This window comes from Elgaria multicarinata, chromosome 4 (genome assembly GCF_023053635.1).
Source record: "Elgaria multicarinata webbii isolate HBS135686 ecotype San Diego chromosome 4, rElgMul1.1.pri, whole genome shotgun sequence".
Taxonomy (NCBI): domain Eukaryota; kingdom Metazoa; phylum Chordata; class Lepidosauria; order Squamata; family Anguidae; genus Elgaria; species Elgaria multicarinata.
The window spans coordinates 32892598-32917508 of NC_086174.1; the positions used below are offsets into that span (position 1 = coordinate 32892598).

General features: G+C 41.9%; 1 protein-coding gene across 2 annotated transcripts in view; it reads right to left on the minus strand.

Annotated features, from left to right (window-relative positions):
* Positions 1-24911, minus strand: part of PTPN14 (protein tyrosine phosphatase non-receptor type 14) — a 156002-nt gene that overhangs the window by 87964 nt on the left and 43127 nt on the right. The window contains exons 1-3 of one of the 2 annotated variants that reach the window (XM_063124045.1): positions 15137-15201; positions 9414-9746; positions 27-196 (exon numbers count right to left, since the gene is read on the minus strand). In XM_063124045.1, coding sequence (XP_062980115.1) covers positions 27-196; positions 9414-9587 — 344 coding nt within the window. In that variant the 5' untranslated portion in view covers positions 9588-9746; positions 15137-15201. Of the gene's footprint in view, positions 1-26; positions 197-9413; positions 9747-15136; positions 15202-24911 lie in introns of those variants that run through there. The other variant, XM_063124044.1, reaches the window with a different exon arrangement.

A 24911-nucleotide genomic window follows, 5' to 3' on the forward strand; every position in this document is an offset into this window, starting at 1 on the left:
GTGTGAAGAAACAGAGCTTTGGCTACCTCGTGACTTCTTGCTGCAGTCGGGCGACACTGGGCACGTAGAACATGACCCCAAAGAAAAGCAGAGGCTCGCTGGCAAACTTGTCCAGCTGTTTTTTCAGAGGTTTCTCCAGTTCCACCCATCGCACTTGCTGGTTCTTGCTGTGAAACCAAAGGCCAAAATAGTGCGTCTAGAGAAAAAGAAGAGTTGAGAAAGGAATGTTTATTCTCCGGACAAGTTTACAAGGAGAAAAATCCTTCTCTCTTTCCCTCTCCCTCATCTATGTACATAAGCATTTAAGTCACTAATAACAGTATATTTCATTTTTCCAGCCCATGGTGACGTACGTTTTCAACTCTTACTGCCCAAGTTCAGAGATGATTTCCCATGACTTGTTTGCAATAACTTAGTGGAGGGGTTTCAACATAACATCTGGGCTTGTGAATCGCTTCAATGGATTTTGGGGTTCTGGCATCAATATATACCTAGCACAGACGATTTACGATCACACGTGGTAGAGGAAGCAGCTGGATTTGTGCTAGTCCAGAAACCAGTACAAGCATAACCTTTCATATCCTGTAATCAGGACTAAGGGATCAGGAACAGAGTGCAGGATAGCACACTACCTTTTTCCAGCTTCATTCTCAAGCACAAGTTTCCTTGCCATCACAGCACACCCTCACCCAACACACACATTCTTAAATGGTTTGATGTTTTGTTTGATATGAGGGACTATAACTCAGTGTTAGAGCACATGCTTTTCCTGCAGGAAGTCCCAGGTTCAATCCCTGGGCATCTCCAGTTAGACGACCAGGCAGAAGGTACTTGGAGAGACTTCTACTTGAGATCCGGAAGAGACACAGCCAGTCAGAGTAAGAGTAAATAGACAAACAGAGGGCTCCTAGCACTAACAGTCAAAAGCCATTGTACAGCTATTCCATTTTTTCTTCCTCAATGGATTTTTTTACATATAAGAAAATTGACACTGGGCAGAACCCAACAGGGTACTTCCACCTCCACTGATTCTCTTCCACCCCACCAGTTCCGTTGCGCAAGCAGCCCCCACCGCTTGCTCAATGGCAATTTAGCGCTTCCAGGGCAACCTGACATGAGTAGAAACCCTCGTTTCTGGAAGGAGGCCACTCCACTGACATGCCATCTTCCAAAAGTATTTCGGCTTGTTTCGGTGCTTCCCCAAGCAAGTACTAAATCCCCCTTGTGTAAGTGGTGGGTCCTGCTTGTGCAAGAGAACTGGAGGGACCCACTGCTTGCAGAAGGAAATTGGCAGGAAATGGGGGGGGGCAGAAGCACTCCGTTGCATTCTGCCCAAAGGAGACAGTGGGAAAAATATCAGAGGGCTACAAATGAAAGGCTTTGTCTGGACTAGGGATGTACGAGCATTTTGTTTCCACTTGCAAACAAGCCCTGTTCACAATCCCAAACGGAGCAGGTGTGCACATTTCCGAACTTGCAAGCCTATTTTTAAAAATGCACATTTTTAATATATATATATATGCATTTTCATACTTTACTGAATAGGAGAAAGTGTGCATTTTGGGTGTATGCTCTTAAAAACATGGATTTCCCCCATCAAAAAATGTGCAGTTTTTCTGTATCTAAAAATAATAATAAAAGCACGCTAACATTGAGGAATGCGAACAAGGTGAATCGATCTTCCATGAAGAATTCGGAGAAGCTTGATGAGCTTGAACATTGCATGTTCACCCATCCCTAATCTGGACTACCTGCAAAACTCTATAAACGAGACAGTGCAACTGTGTCATAAAAGCCTCATATGGAAGCACCCATAGTTCTAACATGGTATTAGACAGGTTCCTAATACCATGCCATTAATTATGGTCAAGATTAGGAAGAGTGGGGTCATGAACCAAGATTGGAAGTTGATTTTAGTTCCTGGATTAGGAACAAAATCTCTAGTCAATGACTGTGGTTCTTCTTTACTGTCAGAACAAGCATCCATCTGTCCGATTTCAGCGTAGATTCAACTGCAGCTAGGATCAGGAGCTGGTTGATCCTGCCTAGAATACTGCAAATTCCACGGCAGCAGGAAAGGGTGCTTGCTGCAGCAGGTGGGAGCAGAAGGGGGCTAAAGGCACTGGTAAGAGGCACTCCCCTCTTGCCTTTTTTAAAAGCAGGATGTCTGAGTTGCAATTTGGTGCCGTTGTTTGTTTCCAGTATTCTTTTGCCACCTTTCAGGGCAAGCCCTCCCAAGGCAGCTCACGTACATGATGAAAAAGATAAGGCTCAACTAAAATCCTATCTTTATGATGACAAAACTAAAGCAGCAGTGTAAAGGCCAGCATAAAAAAAATCAGATAAAACCAATAAACTCATGACAACTAGAAAGAGAAAGATTTTGAAAAGTGCTAGTATTAACATTTAAAGCCCTAAATGGCTTGGGGCCAGGCTATCTGAAGGAATGTGTCCTCCCACACGCCTTCTTCGTGAGCCCCTGCCAAAGGAAGTGAGGCAGGTGGCTACCAGGGGGAGGGCCTTCTCCACACTATATTCTTTCAGACGCCAGGTGAAGACCTTTTTATTCTCTCAACATTTTAACAGTCTTTACATTTAATTTTAACTTTGCTATTTTAAATGTGTATTTTAAATTTGCATTTCTGCACTGCTGCTGATTTTATCCTGGTTGTGCTTTTATACTGTATTTTATATCATGTTTTTATACTGTTTGTTTTATACTTTGAATGGTTTTAATTTTTGTGAACCGCCCAGAGAGCTTCGGCTATTGGGTGGTATAGAAATGCAATAAAGAAAGAAAGAAAGAAAGAAAGAAAGAAAGAAAGAAAGAAAGACTGAATTGCTTGTTTTTCCTCCTAAACCTTCCCCTCATCTCTCATTCTCTCTTACTGTCAATGATGTTACGCTTACTCTGGTCAAGGAAGCTCGTAGTTTTGGCTTTATATTTGATTCCTCGCTCGCCTTTATTCCTCATATTGAGGCAGTAGCTAAATCCTGTCGTTTTTTCCTGTATAATATTGCCAGGATTCGATCATTTCTGTCTGTCTCTTCTGCCAAGACGCTTGTTCATGCACTGGTTATTTCTCGGTTGGACTACTGCAACCTTCTTCTCACCGGCCTTCCTTCTTCTCACATCAGTCCGCTGGTCTCTGTCCACCACTCTGCCGCTAAGATCATCTTCTTGGCTCGCCGCTCTGATCATGTTACTCCACTTCTGAAATCTCTTCATTGGCTTCCAATTCACTTCAGAATCCAATATAAACTTCTTCTGTTGACCTTCAAAGCTTTTCACGGTCTAGCTCCTTCCTATCTCTCCTCTCTCATCTCACACTATTGCCCCGCTCGTGCTCTTCGTTCCTCTGATGCCATGTTTCTCGCCTGCCCAAGGGTCTCTACTTCCCTTGCTCGGCTTCGTCCATTTTCTTCTGCTGCCCTTACGCCTGGAACGCTCTTCCAGAACATCTGAGATCCACAAGTTCAATCGCAGCTTTTAAAGCTCAGCTAAAAACTTTTCTTTTTCCTAAAGCTTTTAAAACCTGATGTTGTTTGGACTCTATACTGTTAGTTTTACCCTACCCTGTGCCTGTTTACCCTACCCAGTGCCTGTTTGCATTCTCTTCCCCTCCTTATTGCTTTACTATGATTTTATTAGAATGTAAGCCCATGCGGCAGGGTCTTGCTATTTACTGTTTTACTCTGTACAGCACCATGTACATTGATGGTGCTATATAAATAAATAAATAAATAAATAAATAATAATAATAATAATAATAATAGAAAGAAAGAAAGAAAGAAAGAAAGTATAAAAAACAGCCCAGCATCTTAACTCAAATAAGATCAAAACAAAAGAAGGTTTGCGCGGTCCATTTAAAAGTTGGCAAAGAAGAAGCGAGACATACATCCCTTGGAAAGGAGTTCCGAAAACACAGGACCACCACCAAAAAGGCGCAGTCCCTCTTGCCTGCCAATCTATTTGATCTTGATGGCAGACCTGCAAACATACTTCTAACACAGAAGTATAGAGAAGAATGCAAGAGGGGGTGGGAAGTCTGTGGAGTAGAGCTACTATGAAATCTAGTTTGCTTTAAATATTCTCGGACAACTCTTAATTTAAAATCTACTGGAGGTGCCTTTCATCCTCAACTTCAAATAGCACAGATCTCAGTGAAAAGATGGTACTGAAATTATTTGTGTGGCGTGGAGAAGGCACACATAGAAACAAACATTATCACATATATCAACTAGAATCCAAGTTTCCAATATCAGCGGTGTTAAAATGATTCCAATTAGCCAAAGTGATGTGTGGTTTAAATTTACATCAGTCAGAGGCAGACTAGAACAGCACCGTAATTAAAAGCAACTTTTAACAGAAGCAGCTTTTGGTGGGTTTTTTTTTAAAAAAAGATGTATTACAGTGGGGAAAAGATACATAATTCCTCAGAAGAGTTTCCAGAAACAAACTAAGGGAAGCAAAAAACAAAACCAAGAAAGTGTTATCTGAAGCTCGTCCAACATTCCAAGAAAAAATGACTGAGCACAATTTTCTCTACTTTGTGCCTGGCAAGCAGTAGTGGTTGTACAGAGACATTTTTGTGATGACTGTACCAGAGTTAGTGGCGGGGGAATCGGCCTTCGTGGAATGCAGGAGGAAGCAGGGTGATTTCTCCTGCATTAAAGCATATTGCTTAACAGGCTAACTGATCTAGCCTGTAGAATTGTGGAGCTGGAAGGGATCACAAGGATCATCTAGTCCAGCCTTTCTCAACCTGGGGCGCTCCAGATGTGTTGGACTGCATCTCCCAGAATGCCCCAGCCAGCAGAGCTGGCTGGGGCATTCTGGGAGTTGTAGTCCAACACATCTGGAGCGCCCCAGGTTGAGAAAGGCTGATCTAGTCCAACCCTCTTCAGTGTGTAGGAAAAGCAATTAAACCATCAATGAGAGGTGGCTGTCCAGCCTCTTCTTAAAAGCCTCCAGAGATGGAGAACCCACAACCTCCATAGGTAGACTGTTCCACTATTGTACAGATCTTACTGTCAGGAAGTTTTTCCTTATATTTAATTGAAATCGAGGTAGCTGTAACTTATACCCATTATTTCAGGTCCTAATTTCTGTGGCCATGGAAAATAGTTCTTGACCATCTTATTTATTTATTTATTTATTTATTTATTTCACTTATATACCGCTCCCATAGCGGTTTACATCTTCCCAGTGGCACCCGTTTTATGTACCTGAACACTGCTAACATCTCTCCCCTCAGTCTTCTTTTCTCATCCCAAGTTCCTTCAGCCTTTCCTCAAGTCCCTGTATCATCTTTGTTGCCCTCCTCTGAACCTTTTCTAATCTGTCAATGTCCTTCTGGAAATGTGATGCCCAGAATGCAATTATGAACTTAGAGTGGTCTGTACTGAAAACAGCTCTCCATCAGCTGCATGCCAGCTACTTTAGTAAAATGTTTCTGTAAAGTTCATTGCTTCTAAAATATACCATGCATATCACCCGATTTTTATTTTATTTTTTCAAGAGAAAAATGAACAAACAGACAAACAGTGTCTCGATCAACATCCAAGAAGCATTGGCTCTGCTGGATCATGACTTCATCTTTACTGAAGTCAGAACCTCTCCCCAGTATAGGGAGAAACTCACAGTCCATCTGCAGTGCCTGCAAAGACTCAAAAGCTAAGAAAGCAAGAAGCTCAATTGCCTTCTTTGTCCAATAATTTCAGACATCCCGGGCATGAACAGCATTTAATCTTGTTATTTTAGGATCTGAAAAAGGGGGGATACCCTTGCACCAGCAGTAAGAAGAGGCAGAGGGGAATAGAGAGGCTTGTTGTATATTCCTTGACATGCCTGAATTCCAGGAAGGATAAGGAAGAGGAACTAGCACACATTGAGCTAAGTCAAGATATGCAAGTTGGAATGCTTGGTTTTAAAGGAAAACACACACGCAGACACACACCATAATGGAAACCTGGTGGAATGGAGAGAAGCAGTGGGATACAGCCATGTCGGGACACAAACTGTATGGGAAGAGTGTACTGGGGGTGGCACCATTCTGTATGTCCATCAAAGAGGGCATAGTCCTCTACAGAACTGCTGTGGGTGACCATCCAAGACCACAAAATAACTTGGAGAGGTTCAGCTAAACAGCCACTTTCTCGATTCCTTCTCATCATGTTAACTACAACAACCCAGAGGGAATTGACTTGGTGGGTCCAGGAGGTGATGAATGTCTTTTTGCAAGTGGAAGTGGTCCCCCTTGCCTTGAAAGAGGCAGTTGTGCAACGACTCTTTGAGAAACCCTCTTTGAACCCAGAAGATTGCAATAACATCGCTCAGTTACAAATATCTCTCCCGCACTAGAGGCATTCAAGAGGCAGCTGGACAACCATTTGTCAGGGATGTTTTAGGGTGGATTCCTGCATTGAGCAGGGGGTTGTACTCGATGGCCTTGTAGGCCCCTTCCAACTCTGCTATTCTATGATTCTATGATCCCCTTTTAGGGAGAAGTATTAGCTTGGGTGGTAGGCGCCCAACTACAAGCACCTCTGGCTGAAACAGATCATCTGGACCCATTTCAATCTGGGTTCAGGCCTGGTTTTGGTTATGAAACAACCTTTGTCAGGAGAAAGGTAGAAGAAGAAAGACCTTATTCATTCTCCTTGATTTCTCAGCAGCATTTGATACCATCAATCACAGTTATCTTGCTGGACCAACTCTATGGGATAGGTATAAGTAATGCAGAGATATGGTGTTGCCTTGACCGCATAGCATTGGTCTTATGGCATCCCACAAGGGTTCATCTTACATACCCACACACACATACCCCATGGTTTTGAATTTCAATATGAAGTTCCTGGAGGAGGTCATCTAGGGATTTTGAGTGAGGTGTTATCGTGATGCCGATAATGCTAAGCCCTATTTCTCTTTGTCATCTAATCAGACGAGGCTGTGCAGGTCCAAAACCACTGCCTCAAGTCGGTAATGGAGTGGATTAGGACCAATACACAGAAGCTGAATCTTGACATGATGGCGGAATTGTTGGAAGATGGAATCAGTGCTCAATCTGTTCTGGACAGGGCTGCACTACCCCTGAAAGAGCAGGTGTGCACCTTGGGGGTGCTCCTAAATCCAGCCTTGTCAGGTGGCCTTGGTGGCATGAAACGCCTTTTGGCAGCTTTGGCTGGTTCACCAGGTGCAGTTCTTCCTGGACTGGCATAGTCTGGCCACAATGATTCATTTTCTGATAGCCACCTGTTCGTATTGCTGTATTTCATCATATGTGGGGCTGGCCTTGAAGACGATGCAGAAGCTACAACTAGTGCAGAAGATGGCTGCCACAATTGTAACCGAGCCATACTAGGAAAGTCTTAAAGGAATTGCACTGACTGACTGTTTACTTCTGAGACCAGTGCAAGACATTGTTGTTACAAGTCTTAAAAGGCTTTGGACCCAAATAGATGAAAGAGCTCCTCTTTCTGTATCACCCTGCCCATGTTTTGAGATCTTCTTCTGAAGCTCTCATCCAGGTGTTTTCTTTATCAAAAGTGTGCAATGGAACAATGATGGAACAAGCTTTTACGATGACGGTTTCCCCAGTCTTTGAATGCACTCCCCAAAGAGGTGTCCCCGGTACCTACAGTACAGTTTTTTCATACTGCCAGGTTAAGACATTTTCATTGGCCCAAGCACATTAATTTCAGAAAAACCTTTCCCTCCTGTACATTTTGAATGGTTCTTGTTCTATTGTTAACATTATGGTTTTATAGTATATATTTCAGTGTTTTATGATCTAAATCACTTTTTATATTTGCTTTTTACTGCCTGGGGAACCAACTGGATGAAGGGTGGTATACAAACTTTTTAAGGATAATAAATAAAATATAAACACAGAGAAAAGAGAATCTCTGGGCTACAAATTAAGATCCAGTCCAGATGGAAAAACTGGCACCATCTCATCCTTGTCGAGTTTCGGTACAGTTGGTATCCATCCAAATTCCAAAGAACACCCACCCACGCTCTCAGACAAAAAAACCAAATCGTTGAAAATAGCATCTCCTGGAGATAATCCCAATGCCATGAATGGTGTGCAGCAAAGAGGCAAGTCTGCAGAGATGGCATGAATGCTTTTGCTTCCTCATCTTCACCTTGCTGGTTGGTTAATGACTGAACAGTCCGCGTGGCTCACTGGAGGAAGTAGACACAGCAGTGTAGCCTGTGCAGCTCCTCCGAGGGGACCAGAGTTCCTTCATTTTAACTTGGGCACTCAGCGCTGGCCTTCATCCGTAATTTAAAATTCCAGCATATTTTAGCTTAAACTCTTACAGTCAGTAACTAAGCCTTAGGAGAGGCATTTCAATCCTTTGGAATGGGGAGAAATGGTGGAATCACCAGATGACCAGAAGTTGGAAGGAAAGGGTGAGGCCAGAAGGGGGCACAGCCACCTGGAGTATCAGATTGGGACCCCCAGAGGTCTAGATTTGGCCCCTGGGTCTGATATGCTGCACCCCCGATCTAGAACAGTCCTATGCACACTTGTACAGCAATAAGTCCCATTGAACTCAGTGGTGCTTATTACTAAATGGTTTGTTTGTTTATTATTACATTTATATTCTGACTTTTTTCTCCTCTTGCAAGGAAACCAAAGGCAGCTTACATGGTCCTCCTCATCTCCAACATATCCTCACAACAACCCTGTGAGGTAGGTTAGGCTGAGAGTCACTGACTGGCCCAAAGTCACCCCTTGAGCTTCATGGCCAAAAGGGGACTAGAACCCAGATCTCCCAAATCTCAGTCCAACACTCTAATCCCTACACCACAGGCTCACTGGCTTATTATGTGAAATGTAACATAGTAATGTTGTAAGTCACACTGAAACTCCAACAAACTTCAGTGGAATCTGGTTGAGCCCACTGTTTATAGGATCTGCCCTTGTGCCGTAGAATTTGTTTGAGGAAGTGAGCTTTAAGAGCACATTTGAAGTTTGCTTCCATGAAACACAGAAATGTTCGATGGATCCAGCTGCCTCCAATTTCAAAAGTGAGAGCCTTGAACATGCTTGATGCCATGCCTAAATGGGAAAACATTAGCCGCCCACCCAAACAGTAAAGTAGCCTTTGCTTGTGGAGAGAAAGAGAGAGAGAGAGAGAATATAAAGTTCCCTTTGCCATCACTGAGAGTTTGTCCCAACAGGAAATAACAGTGAATTGCAATCCAAGCCGTGGGTCCTGGACTGCCCCTGCCTTTTATGCAAGCAGGATATGCTTGCCAAAGTTCCATTCAGTGATAAGATCGGGCCAATTCCAAGAATAACATGATTCTAATAAACAGATTCCAAAATGACAAACGGCTCGAGCTAAAAATATGCCAAATTGCAAAAGGGACAGATGGCCTTTTCCTGGGTTACCCTCACCTCTCGTAATTCCAGCCTCTGAGCCACGGCTTCCAGGCATTCTTGCCCGGTGCTCTCCACGGAGAGGGTGCACTCAATCACGTTGTTGTCCAACAAGCGAATCCGGGTCATGAAACAGTTCTTGTGCCGGACATTGTAGCGCCGGGTCCTTCGCAATTTCAGCCCAAAAGGCATGGCGGCTGGGCTAAGGGAGGCGTCTCCCCCCTCCTCACGCTTTGGGTCTGCTCAGCCAGGGAGCTTGGAACGTCGCTCCTCTAGTCTCTGCTGCTCTTCTTCTCCTCCTCCAGGTTTGGGAATGGGTGCCCATGCCAAGGGCAGATCCCAAAGCAAGCCCTGAAAAACATCCATGCAGAGTGTGGTTAATTTCCATGGAGATAGCCGGGGCAGAATTTTTCCCCTTGATGCAAGTAACAGCCGGCAGCTCCCAAATAAAGTTTAGACACAGCCCCTCCCATCCAAACAGAATTAAACTTGCCACAAGCCAGAAATGACTATTTGCTTTGAAGGAGCACTCTATGCATGTACATTCCCCATGTGCAAACACACCATTCTTTGCTATTCTGTTTGAGTTCACTGTCTACTGTTAGTGTGCTTTGCTTCTTCGGCTCCTGACTGGGACAAGAAGGAACGCAACTAACGCGGAACGGTGGAAATTGAAAGCAGGATTAAAAGGACTGGTGCAGGCAAACCAGTAGCTTCCTGGTTTAAAACAGGAAGTCCGTTCCCTTGTCCTCACTGAATTCTCCCCTTCGTTTTTGTGTGTGTGTGTGTGTGTGTTAACCATGGTTTAGTTGTATGTGCATCAAATGTTAACCTGGTGTAGGATCCAACGGTGTCTTGGCACTAACACAATCGACATTGTGCCAGCATAAACCAACACTTGCACAACTTTAACGGCACTTGGTAGCTCGACAGGTTTCCCAGGACTTTGCACAAACATTGGCTTGAGCTAGTGCAACATCAATCGTGCTACTGCCGGAACACCATTGGATCCTACCCTTTTCCTTTAGAAACTTGAACCTGAAAACATGGTGTGAATAATAATAACAACAACAACAACAACATTTCTTGCTCGCCTCTGCATTCTGATCGAGGCAGGGAACATAAAACATAAAATACATAAAACTGAATTAAAACATAATATACATTGTTAAAACATCCTAAAATCATTTTAAAAACATCCTAAAATTACACTGGATAGGATAGCCTTAAAATTACACTGGATAGAATAGCATTAAGCATGCTTGCCGTATCTAACATTCAACCGTGATTAATGCTGGCAAGAGAAGAAATTCACTCTTAAGCAGGGAGGAAGAAGCATGTATTCCCCAAGATGGCCCTACCTTGTAACTATGTGTTGCAGAGAGCTAAAGTGTTTCACCACATTTAAAGAGCACCCCAAACACTAAGAATTAGCTTCTTAGGTCATAATCCTATGCATTGTTAGACAGAAAGAACTCCTGCAAAGGTACACTCTGAATGTGGCTCCATCAAGCTTCTGCATGTGATGGAGTACTGGATTTAGGTTGGGAGGGAGTATGAGAAGGGGAAATTGAACTAAACTGACCTGAGGTATGGAGTATGCGTGTGCGGGGTCGGGGGGGGGGGGGGTCGGCTCGAAAACCAAACCAATCTTTGGCAGAAAGTGCCCAGATTTCTTTGAGGATGAGAAGTAGTGGTGGTAATAGAGAGGCAGCATGGGGTAGTGGTGACCGTGTTCAGACAACACACTAAGCCATGGTAGTTAAGCATTTTGAGCTAAACTTTATGGCTTAGTGTGAACCATGGTAGCTATATAACTACTGTTTAAACACACTCACTAATCATTTGCTGCAAAAGGGTTAGCGGCCTAACTATGGCTTAGCGTGTTGTCTGAACAAGGTCTGTGAGTGTTTGACTGGGACTCGGAAGATCCTGGTTCTAGTCTCCGCTCAGCCATGGAGCTCGCTGGGTGTCTTTGGGCCAAACACAGACTCTCAGCCTAACCTACCTCACAGGGTTGTTGGAGAGGAGGAAGTTGATTGCAGAAGCAGCACCAGGCTCTCTCTCTCTCTCTCTGTGTGTGTGTGTGTGTGTGTGTGTGTGTGTGTGTGTGTGTGTGTGATGGGTGTTAGCTAGGGTGACCATATGAAAAGGAGGACAGGGCTCCTGTATCTTTAACAGTAGAATAGAAAAGGGAATTTCAGCAGGTGTCATTTGTATGCATGGTGAAATTCCCTCTTCATCACAACAGTTAAAGTCGCAGGAGCCCTCCCCTCTTTTGTATCTGATCACTCTAGTATAGCTCCTGCAGCTTTAACTGTGGTGATGAAGATGGAATTTCAGCAGGTTCTCCATATATACAAATGACACCTGCTGAAATTCCCTTTTCTATGCAACTGTTAAAGAGACAGGAGCCCTGTCCTCCTTGTCATATGGTCACCCTATGTTAGCTGATCCTTTCTGTTCAGCTGTTTTTATTATCAAAATCCACCCACTTCAACTGCCCTCAATGGGAATTCCCCCCACCGTCTGTGGATTTTACTATCCACAGACTGGATAGTAAAATTGGATTCCACTGCAGCATTGACCTCAGGCCACCTCCCAGCAGTATGGACTTGGCCACTTTGCAGGGCTGACGTAACTCACGCCACCTCCCTACAATACGAGTCTAATAACAGTGGACTTGATTTCATTTTCAGAGCAATTTTTGTTTAATATTTACACACTCAGGGAAAGAAAAACAGAAATTGGTGGCATGACACAACACCTGGATTAGAGAAAGCATGAACGTCCGTCTTTGCCTTTTGTTTTGATGTGGATATACTATTTCTCAATTAACGCTACACTAAAAGTATGGATTTCTCGGTTGATCTTTCTGGAAAATCACTTCTCCAACAGAGAAAACACCCTAAAATGGATTCAAAATGAACCAAGAAACTGCTCCTGCAGACGATGAGTGTATCACTCTATAATTTTTAAATCACTATAAATGCCATAGCTATGACTTCACTCATTGGCTACAAACACGGAGAGGCAAGTGCAGGCTTGTTTCTCACCAAATGATTGGGTGGAATAGCGCCTGTATATTTTGTCTCATATCTCTGATTCTAAAAACTTGCTTAAATATTGGAAGCTGGGAATCCAGGCCAGCTAACAGTGAAAATAGGCACAAAGTGGCATAGCTAAAATCCAGGTAAAATCTGGCCAACCAGGCAATATGGCACCACTATCCATTCTGCAATGCACCCAAGACAACAACTAAAATTAATAGTAGGAAGAATGGAAGGAAGTTAGACAAAGGTCACCAAGGGTAGGCCTACTTTGTGCATGAACACTACTTTTGAAGATTGTAGTTTTGCAGAACAACTTTATCTAACCTTATTGTTGAATTAAAATACATTTCCTTTCATCAGAGCAGCCACTCCCTTAGACAAAATTAACTTCTAAAATACTTCACTATTAATATAAATATTACTTTTTTAAATTCTTTTGTATTTCAGGACTTGCAAGAAGAGGAAAAGGGAAAATTCTAACTGACCAGAGCACCACACACCATGGCCGGATCTACACTACTGCTTTAAAGTACTTTATAACAGTTATAAAGCGCTTTAACTGCTTTAAAGTGCTATAAAAGCGCTTTATAACTGTTATAAACCGCTTTAAAGCAGTAGTGTAGATCTTGCCCATGTTTTGAAGAAGGGAAATGATGGCGGAAGAAAGCACAAAGCTAAGGGACATCAATATATGCACATTTTGTTCTCATTTTTCCACACATTTCTACAAACACTTAAAAATCCAGAACAAGGCTGTATCACTGAGAGCACTGTTAATGAATCAAATCTATGTAGTTTACTTTTCAAATATACATGAGACATAAAGCGTAATCCTGAGCATGTATATAGAGAAATAAGTCCTACAATACTGTGACTTGTAGGATTTATTCCTGTCTATTCCTTTAATAATCATAAAAATATTCCTTTAAAATCATAACTTTTTACAACACGTTTAAGATAAAACTTCTATCTTTTTTTTAAAAAAGCCGGTTTGCAAATGTTCCAAAGACACGAAAGTTCCAGTAAACATAAAACAAGATGACGTTAAAGATTATGCAGGCACAGCGTGCCAAGGAATAACCTGAAGAATCATTCTCGACAAATCATTTGGTGCATTATGTGGCAGCTCCCAAATCCTGGCAAACCTTTAGCATTTAGCAGATGCTACATCCAGATTGTGGGTTTGATCGTAACAAAACATTTTTGAACATGGTAACTTTTGAAAATGAACTGACGACCAAGAGCTGGGGACCAACATGTGATGAAACGTCAAATTTTAAATGTGTGACCACATGCCAGGGGGTTTATTTATTTATTGCACTTATATACCGCTCCCATAGCCAGGGCTCTCTGGGCGGTTTACAGAAATTCAAAAATTAAAATTAAAACGAGTATACAAAATTTAAAATTCTAAAACACAGAACATACACACATGAAGCATTAAAAACTGTTAAAAAAATAAACATGTGGATGATTAAGATGTGCCGCCATATGCCTGGGCAAAGAGGAAAGTCTTAATCTGGCGCCGGAAAGATAGCAGTGTTGGTGCCAGGCAAGCCTCGTCAGGGAGATCATTCCATAGTCTGGGGGCCACCACCGAAAAGGCCCTGTCCCTCGTTGCCACACTCCGAGCCTCTCTCGGAGTAGGCACCCGGAGGAGGACCTTAGATGTTGAACGTAGTAACCGGGTATATTCACGTCGGGGGAGGCGTTCAGTCAGGTATTGTGGTCCCAAGCCATGTAAGGCTTTATAGGTCAAAACCAGCACCTTGAATTGGGCTCAGAAACATACAGGCAGCCAGTGCAAACGGACCAGAGCAGGTGTTATATGGTCGAACCTTCTGGTTCCCGAAATCAATCTGGCCGCTGCATTTTGCACGAGCTGCAGCTTCCGAACCATCTTCAAAGGCAGCCCTATGTAGAGTGCATTGCAGTAATCTAACTTGGAGGTTACCAGAGCATGGGCAACTGAATCCAGGTTATCCCTGTCTAGATAGGGGCGTAGCTGGGCCACCAAACGGAGTTTGTAGAAGGCACTCCGTGCCACTGAGGTCACCTGAGCCTCAAGTGACAATGATGGATCTAAAAGAACCCCCAAACTACGAACCTGCTCCTTCAGGGTGAGTGCAATCCCATCCAGAACCGGTAGAACACCCCCCCATCCTGTCAGCGGAGGATGGGGGGTGTTCTCACACCATTAAGGGTGTAGCAAGATGGGCATTTCAACAGTTACTCCTGGTGCTCATTTGGGGCAGTATCCAACACTGTCCATGTGTTAGTGTGATGGGTCCCACTATTGGAAGCTAATGCAATTCAAAGCTAGTGGATTCTAAAGAAAACGGAAATGAGTGGAAATGCTTGTGTCCACAATAGGGCAGGTCAGTGTAGTTTTCAGAAAGGCGCTCTGCTGAGTTGTCCCATTCCAGAAACAAGCGTTTTCACTCATTATTGGGTTTGCTTTAGAAAGCGCTAGTTTTCCTGTTGTGCTAGTGGTTGGGGCTGCTGAAACAGCAAAAGCACAGCAACAGCATTGGATACTGCCCTTTGTACTTTATGACTACTAATAATTAGAGCTGAGCTGAAACTCAACTTTTAAATTTTGCAGTCTTGTTTGCCAGATGTGAAGCTGTACCCCCAGTTTAGCTCAGCCTCAAGGAACCCCAAACGTCACCACCACCCCCCATTTACCTTTACTTCATTTTGTCTGTAGCTGTGTGAAGCTGTGTAAATGACTATCAGAGCCGTTTTGTCCTTTCCAGCGTTCCATTGCAGAGCACACCACTGGAAGACAGTTAAAGGTGACCGTGATGCCTAGGCACCTGGGCAGCTTTCTGGTCTTCCACCCAGTGCTCTGCAACAGACAGCTACAAAAAGACAAAATGGCTACAATCATGGCCACAGAAGAAATGAAGTGAAGATAAAGGGGGGAGGTGGAGGGTTTTGAAATCCGCAAAGCCCCAATTTCACTCCTAAATTTTTTGCTGGGTGATGTTTTGGGGTTCATCCTAATAATAACATTAAGGAAAGGAAAGGAACCACTCATGCAAGCACTGAGTCATTATTGACTCTTGGAGAGACACCAGCTTTCGCTGATGTTTTCTTGGCAGGCCTTATAACAGGGTGGTTTGCCGTTGCCTTCCCCGGCCGTTATTTCCTTTCCCCCAGCTAACTGGGTACTCATTTTACCGACCTCGGGAGGATGGAAGGCTGAGTCGACCCGAGCCGGCTGCCTGAAACCAGCTTCCGCTGGGATCAAACTCAGGCCGTGGGGAGAGTTTCAGCTGCAGAAACTGCTGCTTTACCGCTCTGCGCCACACGAGGCTCTTAATAACATTAAGGTGGACCCCAAATAGAAATACTAGTATTTATATAACAGTAAGACAAAAATCTTAGAGGGTCCATGGTGTGGACAGTCACTGGGAATACTCAACTAGGGCAGCATGCTAAAGCAGCCCTGCTTCTACTGAGAACTGTGGTGTTGGAAGCATGTTTCATTCATGTCCCTATCAACCTCTTTCATGTCACAGTTAATGTGCATCCCAATCATGCACACACTTACACAGAAGCAAGTCTCGCTAAATGCAAAAAAATTTCCTCCCATGTAAATATGCACCAAGATCGTGTAGCTTTTGGTAACAACTTGCACTGCTTTCAAGAGGACTTTCGGATGACAAACCTCTTATAGTCCTACATATTAAATGCAAGAAGAGCCATAGGCCATCAACGTCCTTCATGTCACTGGTGTCAGGTAATTGAGTGCACTACTCTGTAAGAAGGAACAGCAAGTTGAGCTCCGATGTATTTTTAAATGTATTTTCGCCTGCATTTTTTAAACTACATTTTATTAACAGCCTCTGGAATTCTTCCAGCATTCCACATATTACAGAACGGCAGCACACCTATCCAAACTATGCAATTCTGGGCTGGGCACGAATAAGGGGATAATTAGCACAACTGGCTTGATGAGGTGCAAGCCTGCACTTTTAGGAGAGGGCATTAAAGAAGTGCCAAATACCAGAGACAGGTCTCATCTGGAAAGATTCACCTACTTACCTGCTGTTGTTTTTAGAAAGAAACATCTTTCCAACTAACTAGCTGTAAACAAAGGAGCAGTTAATAGAACAGGCCAGTTTCAAGTCAATTTAAACCAATATGTAAGTGATGCGATGTGCAGGGATACACAGCACTCCAAAACGGAAGAAATGACCACTAACAACATATTTAGTTTATACATTTATAGATTTTTTAAAAATAAGTCAACAGATTAAATTGAAACTTGGATCACAGATCAACACACATGCATGGACTGAGGGCCAGGGGTACACACACCATTTCAAGGCAGCTGCAGGTACCACATGTTCTAGCAGGGGGGCACCAGGTTGGGAAAGTCAGGTATATAAAACTGAGGCCTTAGACTCAAGAATTCAAGAAATTGAATTCTCTCAAGGCCAAGCAAGGGGAAAATTTTTATTACTAGTCACAGCTGACTTGAGTTAACTGACAATGAGCCGCCTGTTTAGCAATCATGATAAACCATGGTTTGTTGTGATTGTAACTAGCCATAGTGGGCCTTGAGCTTGCACTTCCCTTCCATTTCTGATTGACTGCAGCTTGTTGTTCTCATCTGAACCCAAAAAAACCTATAGTTTTTTCTGAAATAAGCAAACTTCAAACCATGGGTTTGAAGAAATGTAATAAATAAACAAATAAATAATAAATAAGCTGACTAGCTTCAACTAACCACAGTTCAGATTAACCGTAGGGTAGGTTGATATGTTAAATTGTGGCTAATCAAAAATGGAAGCAAACGCTTCCAATCTCTCCTTGCAGCCGTGGCAGAAGGGCTGGGGGAGCACAGAATCCCAAACTGGCTCAAAACAGTTAATTAGCCCTACACTGAACCGCAACATTGATTTTGTAAAAGGGAGGTAGCTTCTGTCACTTTCAGAGCATTTTGGCAGGGCAGAATTCGGGTGTCATGAACCCCAGCCCTCGGACCTTCCAGTGTGCAGCAGAAGGTTCTGATGAGGATGAGTTGAGCCTTATTCAGCAAGAGGACGCAGCACTGCCATCGGTCCTATGGCTCAGAGGGTTCTTTTACAGGAGGGAGCGTTCTTTCAGGTGAGGCCCTTTTACAGGAGATAAGGGCCCCTTTACAGGAGAAGCCAAATTGAGAACACTTCAGGTCTTGTCAGCTAATATAAAGTTTCAGTTTCCCTTAGCTCCCTACTGAGACAATATCTTCCTATTTCTCTAGTAGGAGAGATTCCAGCCACTTGAAGCTATCCAAGATCCAATTATGATTATGATTATTACTATTATTATTGCCTTGCTCTGAATGCTATCCGCTTCCCTTATGAGCCTCAAGAGACCAAAGAAAAAGGACATCAATAGGTAAAGAAGTGTGTGTATATATTTTACAAAGAATCCAACACCGTTATGAGAGAAAATGCATTTCTGCTTCCCTCAAGGAACACAAGTCCTCTTCCTTTCAGAATATCTTCTCTCTCTTTCTGTGACCAGAATAGTACAAAGCACATGGAAAGCCATGATCAAATCTATTCCTTCCAAACAACTTCACTTGCATGCCTGTATGGAATAACATTCTTAGTTTTAATTCACAGTAAGCTGTGATATAAATCACACAGCTAACGGCTCATGAATAAGTGTTCTTGTTTCAAAGGCAACCCCAAATACCACCTCTTCTGAGAAACAAAGCAACAGTTCAGAAGTGAGCTAATGGCCTTGCCTTTCCCCCATCCCCCCACCCCACTTTCCAGTATTATAGCATTGTTTTTCAACACATGATGCGTGGGCTTAACTAGTCTGATAAAACCTGTACACTTTACAAGCAACATTTATTTACTGTTGGAATGGGACAGGCAGGGGGCTCGTTCTTTGAAATGGATGCCTACATTGGATGGTTCTTGTGAACTGGAACACTTTAGAAGGGTTTTGACAACACTTTATCCCTTTATGTCAATATACTTATAATCTTTGAAAATAGTAAGATAAACATTAATGGATATAAGTGGCATATAACTGAAAATAAGAACAGAAATCGACTGTTCAGAAGGGACAACCCCAAGCTACTTAGAATGTTCTAAAAGCTTGCAGTGAAAAGGGTATTTTGTGGGTGGTCATATTTGTCCTAATTCAAGCAACAGAAACCTGTGCATGGAAGCAGCTTTACTCAAATATATCGTTGTATTAGAGGCATGAGCCAAGGGGGGGGGGGAGTTCCCACTTCCATCAAATAGCCCCCATACCTGGCTGGCACGCGCACACACACATACACTCAAAGTTACCAGCATAATCTTAGTTTGCTGAGGTTTAAAAGCACTAGACTAGTGTGCTGCCTTACTGGGATAATTATGGGAGTAGATTACAGGACAGATAGACAGCACAGTGTCTGTGTTTTGGGACTCCATCAGCTAGTTCTGAAGAAGCAGCTATGACTAAAAGGCTTCTTTTAGCCACTGGATCGGCATCAGTAAACAGTGCGCCAAATAGCTTTATTTACATCCTCTCTGTCCTCTAAAAGCTCAAGGTGACATAAATGGTTCCCTGCATTTTACCTTCACAATGTTGTGCGATTGGTTAACCTGCAAGAGAGTGACTGGACCAAAATTACCCAGTGAGCTTCACGGTCTTCCCAGTCTTAGCTCGACAACAACACACTCGTTCTCAGTTGCCTTCCACTGCCATCAGTTGCCATTATTATACAGATAAATAACAGGAATGTTTTTTGTGGCACTAAGAGAAGTATATGTCCTCTGCACTGGAGGTTCTAAAGAAGTCCTGTTGAAAGAGCAGCTATGACAGGTTGGACTTATTATTTTCCCAGGCCAATGTTGTGATAAAAGGTCAGAAGTAATACAAGATAAAGATCCATAGTAAAACCTGCCTAATTCCCTCTCATCTTATTCTAAGTTAGTCATTGTTTACCAATCTGAACTACTCCGTTGGGTTGTTTTCAGGAAGGTTAATAGGAAGAATATTTAGTTATCGCAAACAATTCTGCTCATAGGGGTTTTGATATCCATCATTTACACAGAAGCAGCAACACGTTTCTATGATTATCTGGGTCAGTCTATCTTTAAGTATTTCCCTGACACTTTTATTATTATTGGTGTTAACCTGCAAAAGTTATTCTAATACCTAATATCAAGAACAAAAAGGATGGTATCTTGGCTCTCCAAAAATGGTATTGGTATATCAAATAGAAGCCTTGAGGACCTCTTGGTCAAAAGACAAGGTAAAAAGGGAATAAATAAATAGAACACAAGACAATGAAGGAAATAGATGGTATCGAGGAACGTATGGACGCAATGGTAAATTATAGTCTGGTATTACGTGAATAAGCCTGGTTAAGCTACAGGTACGCATACCCTCCACTTCCCTTCCCATCTTTCAGCCAGGGCATGAGAAAATCAGAAACTTTTGCTTCAGTTTTCAATTAACCACAATTTAGCATTACATCAAAACAATAAACTTTGATTCATCTCAACTATTGTTTTTACTGAAAGAAGTCAGCTTCATAAATCATGGTTTAAAGTTGGCTTGTTTGAGCAAATCATAGTTGAGGCTAACTATTGTTTGTTCAGACACAATTTTAAATTCCTGTCCAAAATGGAGGAAAATACTTCCAAACTCTTCCTTGCGGCCACGCCAGAGGAGGGGAGGGAGCTCATGAGCCCAAGAATTGCCCACGATCACTCATATACTACTAAATAATTGTTTATTTTTATATCTGAATAAGGTCTATGTGTAACACTCCTACTGTTATAACTGAACAGGATAAATATTTTAAATAAATAACTGTATTTCAAAATTGTTTCATACCCCCTCCCCATTTTTTAAAAACCAACTAACTAAAATGAAGTTACTTTCATTTTAGGGCAATAATAGCCAGTCACTAAACAAACCACCATGATGCTTTGCAAAGAAGAAGACTGTCCACATCTAGTCAGACATTTTCTTTTCCAGGTATTTAAATGATGGAATCCCAGTTCATTACCTGTACACCACTTCAATCGTATAGCTGCTGCCACCTTTTTGAACTATGTGGCATTATTTTAGCCGTTCAACACATGGCATTTTTAAGAAATGGTTGTTTACTCTTACTGCATATCGTCCACAAGTTACACTTTTTAAAATATCCTTTTCTTCTCTACCTATACAGAAATATCTAACAAGCAGTTGTTTCTTACCATCCTTTCCCTTCCTTTCCCTCCTTTAATCTGCAACAGGATAGAGAATTGTTTGTCTTTTCTAAATTTAGATATCCATGGATACATATAATATTTTTCTCTGTTTTAGCTTGGCAGTTTAAACTGATATGGAAAAGAAAAGTACAGTTCATTTCAGGAAGTGAGCTTGTGCTCTTGATTTATCAAAGGATGAAACTGTACATAATATTGGGCTATTTTCATTTTGGGAGAAAATAGTTGCAAAGAAAAAGATTTGCAAGGATTATAAATGACCATTTTTCCCCCTGTCGCTGCCTTTGTTTGCTAAAACCACACTTTTTATGGGAGGAGATAATATTTTAGGTTTGGGTTTTTGTTTCTTTCATCACACAGACAAATTAAGGTTTTGAATCCTTCAATGTGTAAGCACTGGTAAAACATTATAGGAATTATGGTGGTTGGTGGTGGTGATGGCGGTGCCCATATGTTCTACTTTAACCACTGAAAGAACTTAACAACAAAATCAAGGGCACCTAGCTTACATGTTGTTCAAACTGGGATATGTGGCTGTAGTATAAATACTTCTTCAATGTACTTGTTGTTTCCCATTTTCCTACCGCAACCATAAAAAGAGACTGAAGTATATAAAAAGGGGTGGCATATCTAAAGTGTGACATAGTTGGAAGACATAATATGCATGGGCCAATGTGTGGCATCTACTGGAAAGCCCCTCAGGACTATTCAAGTATCTGAAGGAGCAACACATTCCATCCCACGTGTGGTTTTCCTTCCTCTGCAGTAGAGCTCAACCTTCCATTATGAGGTAAACGTCACATAGTGAGTTTCAGTGGTTGGTTGTAAAAATGCCCCCGTTTCAGACTTTGTTGGGAATCAGAGTGTCTGGAATAAGAATGTCCACTTGTGTAAGAGTAGCTTAAAGTATTTTCAGGGATACTTCATGTCCCCAGTTTTGAGGGAAAGATGTATAGATTTTAGACTTCACCAGCAATCCCATTTTAAGATGCCTTTTAATAATGTGCTGCTTTTTAATAATGAATAATTTTATATGTTTTAATCGATTATATGTATTTTATGGTGTTTTGCATTTGTGTTGATTCCCGCCTCGATCCAGAGGGAGAGGCAGGTAACAAATAAATATATTATTGTTGTTGTTGTTGTTGTTGTTATTATTATTATTATTATTACCGTATTATTATTGTTATTATTATTCGAGAAGGCCTTTTCAGTGGTGGCCCCCCCAATTATGGAATGATCATCCCAACGAGGCACACCTGGTGCCAACATTGTTATCTTTTTGGCGCCAGGTTAAGACTTTTCTCTTCTCCCACGCAGTTAACTGACCCCAGGATAGTTGTTTTAAATGATATTGCTGATTTTATGCTTTGAAATTTTCTTATATTTGTTTTTAACGTTCACTGTTTGTTAACCACCCAGAGAGCTTCGGCTATGGAGCGGTATATAAATGTAATAAATAAATAAATAAATAAATACAGTTCTCAATTTCAACTTTCTGTGCAGTGTACTTCAACCATGTACTTTTGAATTCCTTATTATGAGGAAAGATATTAGCCTTGTTCAGGAATTATGCCCAAACAGGGTACATAAACGCACGTAAGGGCCTCGAGCTCCCCAAAATCCTCAGCCCCATCCTGCCTGCTCCTGACCTCGCCGCTCATTTGAAAGTGAGTAGAACTCTTTGTGGGATCAGGAACAGTGCTGTATAAGGCTCCCAATCCTGGGGAGGAGTGTTCTACTTCAGTAAGCGCAAATGAGTAGAAGCCTCCTCCGGACCTCCCTGCTCAACACAAGGAGATTGGGCCCTTAGAAGGTGAGGCCAGCACAAGCAGGGATATTAGGTTGGGGGCAGTGCACGCCTAGCAGTGTGTCAGGAGGGCATTGGCACAGCTGAGGCGAGTGTGCGCACTGCACTCATTCCTAGAGATGTCTGATCGGGCCATAGTCACACAGGCCTTAGTTAACATTATTTATCACATTTATATCCTGCCTTTTTTCTTCCATAAGGAACTCAAGGTGGCATTCCTAATCCTCCTCTCCATTTTATCCTCACAACAACGACCCTGTGAAGTAGGTTGGGCTGAGAGTCTGTGACTGGCCCAAAGTCATCCAGTGAGCTTCATGGCTGAGTGGGGATTAGAACCCAGATCTCCCAACTTCCAGTGCAACATTACACCACACTGGGTCTCCGTTTGTACAAGTGTAATGCTGTATGTGGCGCTGCCTTGGAAAGCTGTTCATAAACTTCAGCTGAGTTATATTATTATTATTATTATTATCATTATCATTATCATTATCATTATCATTATTATTATTATTATTATTATTTATATAGCACCATCAATGTACATGGTGCTGTACAGAGTAAAACAGTAAATAGCAAGACTCTGCCGCATATTGACCGGGGCTGGTTACAGGGAACATGTGACTCCCATGTTACAACAGCTCCACTGTTTCTGGGATGTTTTCAAAGTGCTCGTTATGACTTATGAAGTTTATATTGCTTGGGTCCAGGCTACCTAAAGACTGCCTTCCCCCATATGAGCCTGCCCGCTCTTAACATCTTCTGGAGAGGCTCTTCTTTCAAGAACCCCACTTGTAAACCGCCCAGAGAGCTTCAGCTATGGGGCAGTATATAAATTTAATAAATAAATAAATAAATAAATATTCAGAGGCACATTTGGTGGTGACCTAAGAGAGGGCCTTTTCAGTGGCTGCTCCCAGGCTGTGGAACTCCCTCCCAAGGGAAGCTAGGTTTGCTCCCTCTCTGCTGTCTTAACCCTGGCAGGCAAAGTCTGCTTTATTTAAGAAGGCCTTTAGCCTGTAAGTGCATCAGTTGGTTTGGGTGCCACTTTTAATAATATTTTTAATGTAATTGTTATATTTTATTGTATTTTAAGGTATTGTTTTAAGCAATTTTTATTGTTTATGTTGCGTTTTATGGATTTTATGTATGTATTTTATTGTATATTGGGGGTTTTATGGATTTTATGTATGTATTTTACTGTATATTGGGGTTTTTAATATTATTGTGATGATGTTTTCTGTTGTGCTGGTCTATGACTGAAATAAACAAACCTTACCTTACCTATTGTTTATGTAAGCCACTTTGAGTACCATTTCTTGGTAGAAAGGTGGAGTACATGGGGAACTGGGTGAAATGCCTACTGAAAATGAACCTACAAGGTTTTGTTATTCTAATTCTTGTAAAAGCACCCAACCAGCAGATATAAAAGTATCTCTCAAATCCTTGATACATTTCAAGGATATGGCCATGCTTTTAATTAATACTTTTAGCTGTTAACTAATTTATTAGCAACTTGTCCAATGTGTTTGCATAACAAATCAAAACGGATAGCTTAAAAACTTAATATCATTTTTTTTTGGGGGGGGGGGGGTTGTTAATCCCCCAAATTCCAGTATACAATCATTTCACAATCCTAGTGTAGATCTGCAAGGGATCATCTCTAGAACATTGGTATAGAATGCAATTCAAGGATGTTAAATATGATCTCACCCATGGATCATATTCCATCCATAATGGGGCACCTACACTTATTGTCAATTTGCTTTGCACAATTGAAAGTTTTGGTGATTACCTTTAAAGCCTTAAATGGCTTGGGTCTAGGATACCTGAAGGATCAACCACTCCCATACCAACCTGCCCACTCCCAAAGGACAGAAGAAGAGGTTCTTCTCTGTGTTCTACCTATGGTGGAGGCACAGTTGATGGTGACAAGAAACAGGGCCTTCTCAGTAGTTGCACCAATACTGGAACATCTTGCCCCCTCTCGGGATGTCTTTCGCCAGTTGAAGACATTTCTATTCCAGGAGGCTTTTGCCTGCTAGCTTGTAAGCCTATGCGGCAGGGTCTTGCTATTTACTGTGTAATCTGTACAGCACCATGTACATTGATGGTGCTATATAAATAAATAATAATAATAATAATTTGTCTAACAGTTGTTTTGTTTATTTCTCTGCCTCCATGTCTTTATTGCCTTTTGATGTATTATTAACAGAATATATTGCTTCATATTGGAATTATACTGAGGTTTAAAATTGTTGTGACTTGTTTTGAGTATTGTGTGGGAGGGTGGGATAAAAATATCTATATAAAGAATAAAAAGTAAACAAATACAGCCTACAAATTATAATTGTATCTACTAAACAGCTTAAGCACAGGAGTAATGATGAGTACGAACACACATATTTGAAAGATCTGTCAAATTTCTAAG